Source organism: Perca fluviatilis, chromosome 13 (genome assembly GCF_010015445.1).
Source record: "Perca fluviatilis chromosome 13, GENO_Pfluv_1.0, whole genome shotgun sequence".
NCBI lineage: Eukaryota > Metazoa > Chordata > Actinopteri > Perciformes > Percidae > Perca > Perca fluviatilis.
Window position 1 is genome coordinate 25537631 of NC_053124.1, and position 11808 is coordinate 25549438.

General features: G+C 39.9%; 1 protein-coding gene across 2 annotated transcripts; it reads left to right on the forward strand.

The window, feature by feature from the left end:
- Positions 1-2438: 2438 nt before the first annotated feature.
- On the forward strand, positions 2439-11520 carry LOC120570826 (lamin-A-like). Of its 2 annotated transcripts, none has more exons than XM_039819394.1 (13): positions 2439-2630; positions 3127-3476; positions 6397-6553; positions 7004-7129; positions 7260-7430; positions 7695-7820; positions 8448-8668; positions 8839-9112; positions 9333-9440; positions 9538-9657; positions 9853-9909; positions 10812-11009; positions 11120-11520. In XM_039819394.1, exons 2-13 carry the CDS (start codon positions 3133-3135, stop codon positions 11153-11155), a joined length of 1938 nt encoding a protein of 645 aa, XP_039675328.1. In that variant the 5' UTR covers positions 2439-2630; positions 3127-3132; the 3' UTR covers positions 11156-11520. The 2 variants fall into 2 exon arrangements, with proteins under 2 accessions (XP_039675328.1, XP_039675329.1); XM_039819395.1 differs by having other exon boundaries at positions 10815-11009.
- The last annotated feature ends 288 nt before the right edge of the window (positions 11521-11808 follow it).

The following is an 11808-nucleotide window of genomic DNA, read 5'->3' on the forward strand; positions in this document are numbered from 1 at the left end:
CACGCGACTCCTCGAATGCAAATAGTTTTGGTGGTTAAATGGATTGTCGTGTTTTTTTCTCTGTTTATTTCTGCACTAAAAGTTGCATACGCATGGATGATATGCCTTTGTCTTGGACACAATGATATATATATTTTCCAGGGAATCCTAATAATCTGTACAGTATTTATCTAACAGCTGACAATCAGCTCCTCAACGGCACTACTTTTTTCAGGCTCTCTTTGCCCAGGTGACCACAGAGATCCAATACGGGTTTTCCCACAAACCACATGACAAAAACTGTGCATGTATGCCACAACTACCCAACGAGCAGCGCACGCACCGCGTCTCATAATTCACTGTTTTATGTCGTGTTGGGCAGCTGGTACTTATTTTTTACTTGAAATTGAGAAGACCGGTTGAGTTGGAGAACATTTAGAGGGGATCATGGTGTCTTTGTGCAGTCGGTGTCAATCAAACCTTTCCATCAAATTCAGCTGAGGCGATCTGTATCTGTCAGCAGAAAAATATACAGCGAATAATATAACCACGACTGGTTACTTAACTTGCATTTATATTTTTATATTTTAGATTGTTTTGTTATTTTTGTGATTGAAGTTATCTTTAGTTACCTGTAGCCTATGTGTGCATATTTTTAAGAGCAAAATCACAATTATTCTTTCTGTATTTTTGAGTAAAACTTTTTCATTCATTTATTTGATTACAATGTTGCAATGTTACACAGCTCTGTTTATATATATTTTTATTGTAGTAGATCTTTACTTATTGTACGTACTTTGGGTTTTTATTTCACAATTGCTTTGGCAATGTAAACATAAGCCAATAAAGCCCGATTGAATTGCATTGAATTGAGTGAGATTTTCCATGACATGCAGCCACACTGCTGATCTGCAAAGTTAACATCTGCACTCAAATAGCTTGAGTTAAACAAATAGAGAGCAGTAAGCCCATCGACACTCACTTTACATTTAAAATAAAACATGTTAACCACCTAAATTAGAAACAACACAATAGAGTGCGTTTGGCACCACAAATAGAATAGAAAATATGTACTTTATTTGGATCACAGAGGTCTTTCTGTTGAAAAGTGTAAAACCAATCCACATTAAAACTCATCAGTGGTGTAAAACAGGAAAACAGTGAATACTTAAGGCACTGTAAATCTGAGCAGCCACAAGATGATTAAAAGGATAAGAAAGAAAGAAAATAAATTACTTGAACACAATTCTGTTTCTTTCTGACCTTGTGAAATACAGAGTACTTTGATCATTTCAATTCTGCAAAAATCTTCCAAATGAAACAACATATGAAGGAAAATCTGTCTCATGTCCACACTGAGGCCTTAACCCTCAAAAACCTTCACAGCAGCAGGGTCTAACATATGCAATAACACATTTTAACTCAGAATTTGTTCAAAGAAATTGCCTCTTTATAATAAATATTTATATTATATATTTACACATGTGTAATTAACATTAAATATTTATTATTGGCTGCAGCCAAACAAATAAATAAAGTCCTTGTAAACATAACATTTTCAAAAGAAAACCAGTAATTGGGGTCTGCCGGATCATCTGATAGAAATGTGTAACACATACAATACATTCATTTAAAAGGAATAGCTATTTGACCCCTTAACATCCAGTGATTATCTTTTATTTCCCATAGCTTCAAGGTTGGAAAATAAATATTATTGCATTGTCTGACATTATCACATACAGAAGGCTATATGCTGTATCAGCTTGTTCTAACTTTTCATTGAAGCCACAGTATATGATGTTTACAGTAAAATAAAATAAAAAGTTATAAAATATTCAAACCCAAGACTCTTTTTATGGCTGCACCCATTATTTATTTGACTGCACTATGCCATCAAATGGAAATACTGTATGTAGATGTCTTGTGCATCTACACATTTCCCCAAAATGTGTTGTTTGGTTGTAATTGGATTGGCTCACCATCAGGCTGCTTAGGTTTAAATTGGTTACAAAATCTTTCAAACTGTAAGTTTGCGGAAGAAAACCAGTAATACAGTACTGGGGTCTGCTAGCATGTTTAGTTTTGTTGTTATCTCAAGTCAGTATCTCCTGAAAACCCCTGTTCTGTATTTAAGGGTTAAAACTATCTAAAACTTCTTATATAACTTGTTCATTTGAACTTATTGGAGAAGTTTGAGCACATGTGGCTTGAGTCAAACACTGTAAATTACAACTCAACTCTCAGGCAATAAAGCTGCTTGAAATTATCCCTTGTATGTATCGCATGGCATTGTGCATTTCTTTGACTAGAGGGTGACTCATTCATTCAGATTGCACACCCAGTACAATGGGAGAAAAAAAAAAAAAAAAAAAAAAAAAAAAAAAAAAAAAAAAAAAAAGAGGAACAAGCACCTACCAAGTGCCAAACTTGAGGCCAACCTCTCTCCTCTCCTCCCATCTCATTCTTTCCTACATGGGCACCCACAGATGGATTTGCAGACAGCACAGTAACTGAGTAACTGAACAGACTGAGGAGGGTTGGAACTGAGAACTAAGAGAGAAACTCTGATCACAAGATAATAAAAAACTAACAGAGAAGTCTAGAATATCCTCGGAGCAGAGTTTTATCTTCTTCTGACCAACTTTAAAAAGGTAAATCTTTGTTGAAAGTTTACATCTTTTGTGCAGAGACTTAACTTTGATCTTTGGGTGGAGTCGACAACCCCTCCCATGTCTTTTGATTAATTATACTCTGTCTTTTGTATGTTTTATGTCATTGCACTCAAAAGAGTTGGAAGCTTCTGGAAACTGCACACTTTACAGTGAATTATGTTTTCTTTTGAATTCTAAACTTGTAGCTATGACTATGTTTTACTCGAATCGAATGGAAGTCCACAGATCCACACTTTTCCTTAAAAGTAAAAATCCACTTATGGATGTATTAGGCATGTTTTTCATCATTTTCTGGATTTATTTTAATAATATGTGAATGTTGAATGTAGAGTTGTAGACTGAACTGCATGGCCAACTTCCTCCATCCTTGTAGAAAAGTTATGTTTTTATCGTACTAAGTATACACTATAATGCCAGTATGCATGAAAAAATATAATTTCAGAATAATTGAGTTGATAATCATGTGTGTTGAAAGGATAAAATGGCAATGGCGACACCCAAAAACACTCCCCGAGGTGCCAACACACCACTATCCCCAAACCGTATCACCCGGCTCCAGGAGAAGGATGACCTGTGCAACCTCAACGATCGACTTGCCGTCTACATTGACAAGGTGCGCTCTCTGGAGACTGAGAACGCCGGCCTGCGTCTGCGCATCACTGAGTCAGAGACCGAGGTCAGCCGGGAGCTGACGGGCCTGAAGGCCGCTTATGAGACCGAGCTGGCCGATGCCCGTCAGACTCTGGACTCTGTGGCCAAAGAGCGAGCACGTCTGCAGCTGGAGCTGGCCAAGCTGCGAGAGGACTACAAGGAGCTGAAAGCAAGGTGGGTTGCAGCACATCACTCCGGTCCAAAATCTAAATCTGACAGCTATTTCTACAGTGTGTTTCTATGCATGTGTGTGCTAGTAAAGAAAAAAAATTGTAACAGAAGTTACATTGATAAGCGTTGGGGTGTGGGCTAAGTTTTTATGGGTTTCTCAGCCCAAGAAGCCCTGAATTCCTTTAAAGGTGCCCTGCCACACGTACTTCATTACTTTGTGGTAATGTTTGAAGTTGTACCGTGGACTCTGTAACATTTTTTGTGGAAAAAATGCCTTGGTTACCTTGTTTCAAGCCATTCTAGCGTGGTATAGAAAGCCTGCAGGAAAACTCAGCTTGATTTGTGCCAGTTCTCAGTAATATTCAACGAGCTCAGCTGCTTGACTCTGATTGGCTAACAGCTAGCCAATGAGAGCCTGGCTATCAGCATCCTTTACCCAGCGCAACTGGCCGAGCTCATGAATAGTAATGAGCTCAGGCAACACCACGTCAGACTGACCAGCTTTTGTAATTGGCCTGATTTCTCCGCTTATTTCTTTTCAGTGGCTAGAGCTGACAGAGGAGGTAGCAGTTCATTTTCACATTCACGACATAACAAACACATATGGACCTCACATATTTTAAAAAATGCAAGTAAAAACGGTTTTGTGTGGCAGGGCACCTTTAATGCACCCATATGCATCTATGAGGTGTAGTTTCCTCACAATTAACGTGAGACTATGTAACTTTTAAAAGACAAAATAACACAATATTCCTCTTACAAATGAAAAGAGTTCATAAGCACAAAAAAAGCACCTTCACTCAATTCAATAGTCAAAAGTCAAAGAGGAATACAATACACTCAGGAGTTTTGCTGTTGCATCCTCACGTGGTCTGGGATGACCAGTATGGTGGCTAATGTTAGCAAACTTTAGATAGATATTCCTGTGTAACTGATATTACTGAGTCAGTTTTCTGTATGACTCATATCTACACTGCTGTTTAAGTATTTACTCTCTTGTCCCATAATTATCACTTGTGGCCACAGAGGCTGCTTTTCAGCTAAAATAACATAATCTAGCTTTAAAATCAGAATTACCTAACCTTCTTGGATTGTATTTACAATATAACTGTAGACAACAGGTAACAAGAGCAAACAGAGCAAAAATTGTGTTTCCAAGATTATAAAGGTTTTTAGTTAAAACTAAACCAAATCAGCCTGGTATAACCTTTAAAGTGCTCATATTATGCTCATTTTCAGGTGTATAATTGTATTTAGATATTGTACCAGAAAAGGTTTATGTGGTTTAATTTTCAAAATTCACTATAATTTTGCACATTGCTGCAGCTCCTCTTTTCACCCTGTGTGTTGAGCTCTCCGTTTTAGCTACCGAGTGAGGCCTCACACTTCACTTCTTTGTTGCGAGTCGCACATATGCAGTACCTAGGTCAGCACTGCTAGCTAGTCAGTTGCAGAGTATGAGGGCATGCCACGCTAGCAGCTAGGCGAGCATTATAACGTGTGTTACAAAGTGATGGTACATGTCCATATACGCGTTGTTTTCACTGATGGGATCCATCCATCAGTGAAAACAACGCGTATATGGACATGTACCATCACTTTGTAACCCCGCTTCCCAACATTGCAGGCTAGAGTTAGGGTCTTCATTTCAGATCGACAAAGGTCAGTTTAAAAGATTTCTGTCAGCTTTAGAGAGGCGTTGAGCCGAGCCGGCTGCTCCTCATTTGCATAAAGTTGGTTGTATTCAACTTCATGCAAATGAGGAGAGGGTGACTCGATGCCCCGCTTCTCCAAAGTCCCCGCGACGCTACCAGAATGCATTGCGTGGCTGCTCCCATATAAATGAGTGGGAAGTGGGGAAATGACGCTGACAATGGACACGTACTGTGACGCACGTTTGTCACGGAAGTAAAGGCTGGACTCCAATAGAGCTGTTTGGAGCAGTTTGTGAACAGTGTTTTCTCTGGAAGATGGTAAGTCCCTTTGGGGTGGACTTTGGGCTTTTTCACTTTGTAAACCTATAACATGCACAGAAAGATATATAACACAATAAAGGAAAGGGAAAAAGCCAAAAAGCATAATATGAGCACTTTAATAAAACAAAAAGACTCAACTGAACCAGATATTCTCTTTATCTGATGAGAGGAAACAGCTGCCTCAAGGCTTCTGGAATCCCCATGTTCAACTGAATCTTCCTCCATTTGTCCATTAAAGCATGAATGAGAGAGTTTGTGATTACAGTGGTAATATCTTAAAACATCTCTGCATGTGCTCTACAGCGGCTGAACACAGTTACGCATTAGCTTTTAATAGCTGATGTTTCATTGCTGACACTCTGAGCAGCGTTGCCCTGCTGCCGGGGCCACTCCCTGGCTTCACCATACCCTCCTCATTGCTCACTGTAGTTTGACGTTGGACTTCTACTCCGACTTCTTCCATGCTGCCACATCCAGAGCTTGATGACTAACTCTTTCCCCAGTTTCTCCTCCTTCACCAAAGTAATCATTATGCACACAATACGTGGCAGTGTCTCGCCTCCTTTTTTATTCCATAAATATTGAGACGACAGTCGATGTGTGTTTGGCAAAGCCAAGCCGTTGCCATGGCAGCGTCTCAGCTAAACACCAACGGCTGTGGTCTGGCTACCACATACATGGGATTGGACGCAGATCATTGTGGCCTATGAGTCATATGCACCAAGGTCTTTCCCGTTTCTATCCGGGCTACATCCTTATTCAAAAATAGCTCATATTTTCTTCATTAGACTGCGTAAAGGAAACCGTAGTAATTCAGTTTCCATTTGGTTCTTAACTTACAAAGCAAAATGGATGTCTCCCCTATTCTATGAACTGGAATATCCTCTATGAATACTGAAAACACATCCAGCAAGATGAAACATCTGAAACTTTTTTTGTCTTTGCAGGAACACCAAAAAGGAGTCCGATTTGGCTGGAGCGTTGCAGAGGCTCAAAGACCTGGAGGCTCTGCTGAACTCCAAGGATGCATCCTTGACCACGGCTCTGGGGGAGAAGCGTAACCTCGAGGTGGAAAACAGGGACCTGAAGGCGCAGCTTGCCAAGGTATACCTAAACTCAATTTATAGCTCAGTGGAAACACATCTGGGGTCAATCTTTCTGCAGTTATCCTACAAGCTCACCCCCTCTTGGTTTGTCCCTCATCCGCCTCTGTGTTTTCCACTTTGGGATAATAAATGCCAGCTTATCAAAGACCCAGTTACAATCCTATTTTTTTGCCTTTACCACTTGCTATGTACTTCTAAGTTTTTCCATTGGAGGTTTGAAAGGGCCTCACAAGCCCAGGACTTAAAATAAAATATAATATTCAGTATTGGTGTGTGTCAGCCTTTCTGTCATGGCTGCTTAAACTCAGACATTTTGATTAAAGAACAGTCTCCTGACTCTCCTGCCCTCTAACTATTTACTGCATACTTCTGCACTCCGCTGCCTGTTTATGTGACTGTTTGTGCTCTGTTTTTGTACTTATAATCCGTTTCTGTTGTCCTTTCTTAGCTGGAAACCAGTTTGGCCGATGCCAAGAAGCAACTGCAGGATGAGATGCTGAGGAGGGTGGACGGAGAGAATCGCATCCAGACCCTCAAAGAGGAGCTGGAGTTTTCGAGGAACCTCCACTCTGAGGTTAGACTGAGAAAAGTTCTTATCATGAATTCATCATTTTAAAAAGGAACTTTCACTTTCTCCACCAAAAAAAAAACATGAATATGTATTTGGGAGTGAAAATGATTTTGTTTTTGTAATCCTCCAACAGGAACTACGGGAGATAAAGCGGCGTCATGAGTCCCGTATGGTTGAGTTGGACAATGGCCACCAGCAGGACTTTGAAAGCAAGTTGGCCGAGGCGCTGGTGGACATGCGTAGCCAGCACGAACTGCAGGTCAAAATGTACAAAGATGAGATTGAGAAGACCTACAATTCCAAGGTAGACCATCAATTTATTGTTATAAGCAACAACAAAAAAACAGAAACTTGTGGGTTTCAGTGGAAGATAAACATGACAGCACAGAATAAATATCCAAAACATCATAACATAGGAATGCATTAAATGTTTTGGTAAGACAGTTTTGATTTGCAGCAGCCATGCAGTTTCACAAATAGGTACTAATGAAGCAAATTGAGAGTCAGACTGCAGCGTAATTATTGAATGATTTGGTCGTTTTTCTACCTTGTTGTTTCTCTCTGTCAGCTGGAAAATGCTCGTCAGTCAGCAGACAGGAGCAGCCACCTGGTTGGAGCAGCACATGAGGAGCTCCAGCAGACACGAACCCGCCTGGAGTCCATGTCCTCTCAGCTCAGCCAGCTGCAGAAACAGGTGAACTGAAATGAGCACACAGATTACATTCAGGTTCTTATCGTGACTTATGCCTTATGCACGATGCGTGTGTGCATAACGCATTTCATCATGAAGAACATGTGCAGATTCATAGCAAAAGGGGCATTATTTTCCTTTATTTTAAAGCACAACATAAACCAAAAGATCTGTTTATACATTTACAGAGATTAAGATGTAAAAAATATACAGTACAGGCCAAAAGTTTGGACACACCTTCTCATTCAATGTGTTTCCTTTATATTTTCATGACTATTTACATTGTAGATTCTCACTGAAAGCATCAAAACTATGAATGAACACATATGGAAGTATGTACTTAACAAAAAAGTGTGAAATAACTGAAAACATGTCTTATATTTTAGATTCTTCAAAGTAGCCACCCTTTGCTTTTTTATTAATAAGGGAAAAGATTCCTCACCATCTATGACTGAGCTTAAAAACACAGACACAGACACACAAATGTCTCTTAGCCCTCATCTTCACCCAACATGATATCAATTAATACGTTGTATTTGTATTGCATGTGGTTAGTAATTCCTCTGAGTGTTTTAAATTTGTCTCATTTCGATCTGTCAATAACGTGTGTGATTCCTCTGTCTGATCTAGCTGGCGGCCCGCGAGGCGAAGGTAAGGGACCTGGAGGACGCCCTGTCTCGGGAGCGGGACAACACCCGTCGTCTGCTGGGGGAGAAAGACAGAGAAATGGCCGAGATGAGGCAGCAAATGCAACAGCAGCTGGACGAATACCAGGAACTTCTGGATGTCAAGCTGGCTCTGGACATGGAGATATGTGCTTACAGGAAGCTGCTGGAAGGGGAGGAGCAGAGGTATGTTGGCCCCTCATAATCAGTGTATTCAATAAAATAAGAGTCTTGCAGTAATTGAATTGTGATTTCCTCTTTGCTACAGAGCTGTCAGTCATACCTCTTCCACTGCCTCTCACACTTTTCTCCTCCCCGGTTAATAAACATAATGTTTTTGATTTTTGTCCCTGCAGGCTGCGTCTCTCCCCAAGCCCCCCGCCCACCAAAATGACAGGAAGTCGTTCCTCTACTTCAGGAGCTCTCTCTCGATCAGTCCACTACAACGCGCAGAGCTCTCCTGCCAAGAGGCGCCGACCCAACGACACCGACAGCGAGGCTTCCAGCATCGCAGGTGGAGCTGTGGCCCGCACTCGCATCACCCAGCAGGCCTCAGCCAGCGGACGGGTCACTGTGGACGAGGTGGACCTGGAGGGGAAATATGTCAGACTCAGCAACAAATCAGATGAGGTGAGAAAATAAACAAAATGATGGGATAATTAAATATAAGCTGAGAAACGCTGTGTGTGAAAACCAATTATTCTTTCTGCTAAAGCTGCACACGTTGTGGTTGGTCAATACGAGCATGTTGTCCACAGTTTTCTGAGATTTTTTTTTATCAGAGGCCAGATTTTACTTTACAGATTTGACACTATAAAAAAGAACTGCCATATTTTTATCCAACCATCAGGATCAGAACTTGGGGAACTGGCAGTTGAAGCGGCAGGTGGGATCTGGGGTTCCTATCGTCTTCAAGTTCCCGGTAAAATTCACCTTGAAGGCCGGCCAGAGGGTCACGGTAAGAAACCCCTTTACTTAGCGGAGTCACAAATCAGCACAGCGATGAACACAGTTACAAATACCTCACCGTGCTGTACCTTTACCACGGTTGACAGATCTGGGCCTCTGGTGCTGGTGGAACCCACAACCCTCCCTCTGACCTGGTGTGGAAGACTCAGCCCTCTTGGGGCACTGGAGACCTGTTCCAGACTACCCTGATCAGTGCCAATGGAGAGGTAGTTTAAATTTACCAGTCAAACTTATAGCACTTAATTTAAGCCTAAAATACTATGATTACATTAAGTTTTGTTATGTCCACGATGCTGGTGTTAACTTCTATGTACTGAGCTTTAAAGTGTCAGAAATAGGCAACCAATGTATATATTAATTAATTAATATATAAATAAATACTATCATACTTTGTCCTCCAGGAAATGGCAATGAGGAAGGTCACCCGCACACAGTTTGAAGAAGAAGATGATGACATGGTGAGAGAAATTGTATTGATAACATAGTATGTAATAACACAGAAGTCTGCAGGACCAAAAAGCATTTAGCAACATTCACCAGCAACCTAATTTTCATAATAAATAGAGCTGTTGTACCTTGAATTAGACCCACAACACCTTGCTTTTCAGAATCCCAGAAATATTAAATCTGCTATTTCAACACTTCAAAAACAATCAATCGGTACGGATTGTCCTGATAAATCAAATTAATGTTGATATTGGATGTTGGCCATGTGCACTGACATGATGCAGAAACAGATACACAACCTGTCAATCTGTAATGAAATGTTAATTTCTTTGCTCATTATAGTTGCTTTATAATGGTCTGAACGAGTGGAAAAACAACAAGATTTTTTAGCATAATAAAATGATTGGTACATTTTATTATTGATTAATCTGCAGATTATTTTCTGTATCAACTAATTCATTACTTTGTCTATAAAATGTAAGAACATGAAAAATGGTCATCACAATGTCCACAAAGAAAATTGCCAAAAGAGACATATTCCCATTGCTTATTTTGTAACACCAATGGTCCCAAACCGAGAGATATCATATAAATATATAAAAAAAGCAAATCTACACTTTAAGAAGCTACAACCAGTGATTATTTAGCATTTTTTGCTTGAAAAATGACTCAATTATTAAAATAGTTTGGTGATATAATTTTCTGTTGATCAACTAATTGTTTCATCAAGTTTAGCATTTAATTCTGGATCCCCTTTCAAAAGTCTTTTGGATCTCTCTCCCCATGGGCCTTCAGAGTTATCCCCACAGGATTACAACAACCAAACCGTAATGCATGAGATGTATTAGCCGATTTCCAGTGTGTTCATATTAAATGCTCTGATATTAACACTGAATCTGTCTCTTTGCCTCAGCAGGTGGCTCACAGCACCTGTGGAGACAGTGAGTACAACCTGCGGAGCCGGACGGTGGTCTGCGGCTCCTGCGGACTTCCTTCAGACAAATCCAGCAACTGCTCCATGACCTCAGCCTCCCGCTCCTTCCGCAGCGGAGGCATCTCTGAGGGTCTACTGCCGCACTCCTACGTGTTCAGCGCCAGCACTCCTCGCAAGGTGGGCACTGCAACACATACAGTTGTTATATGACTTCCTTTTAAACCTTTTAAATAATTCAGCTCCTCTTGGAGTGTGGTGATTGTAACTTTGTCAATCTTTTCTCTTAGACTGGAGCCAGAATGGAGAACTGTCCAATTATGTGAGCAACTGGATCCACGCTGAAACACTTCAACTCTATTAGTTTTCAGTTATTATTCCTTTAGTTACCAGTAGTTATTAATTTCAGTTCATGTACTTTGGAATAATCTTTAAGATAATGTATGCAATAAAACTTTATACCACTTTTTTTTTTGTATGTACATAGGCATGCTTATGAAATACTTTCTTGAATTTAAATGGTGAATTTAAAACAGTCACTTGTATTTTTAAGGGCTGGAAATATCCTAAATACATTTATTTTGAATAGAATTTGCTTCTAAGTAATCCAATTCCAACCTTGCTACAGGTCTACAGAATATGGTGTATCCTATTTTTGTTGTTGCTTATATCAATAAACATTTTTTCAGAATGTGTCTTGTTCAACCATAATGATGTTATAGCTGTCTAAGTATCAGTATAGTTCATATTATATTATAGTAACGGACAGGCTTTGTAATTGTGTGGTTAAATCTATTTAACTGACCAACTGTGATTCATTTTTGCATGGATGGTTCTTTGCCTTTTAAAAATCTAAGACCACAAAAAGTGAATTTTTGATTTCTTTTAACCATACTGGAGGCTATATTTAAAACCATCAACTGTATCCATACACCAACTTCATTCAAAATAAGAGAAATAATAGTTGAATATTATTATT

Bases quoted from the DNA above. Each gene is read 5' to 3' on its own strand.
- LOC120570826 (XM_039819394.1), top strand. From the start codon at position 3,133: ATGGCAATGGCGACACCCAAAAACACTCCCCGAGGTGCCAACACACCA. The intron at 9,910-10,811 runs GTGAGAGAAATT...TCTTTGCCTCAG, and splicing joins AAGAAGAAGATGATGACATG to CAGGTGGCTCACAGCACCTG. The intron at 11,010-11,119 runs GTGGGCACTGCA...CTTTTCTCTTAG, and splicing joins GCGCCAGCACTCCTCGCAAG to ACTGGAGCCAGAATGGAGAA.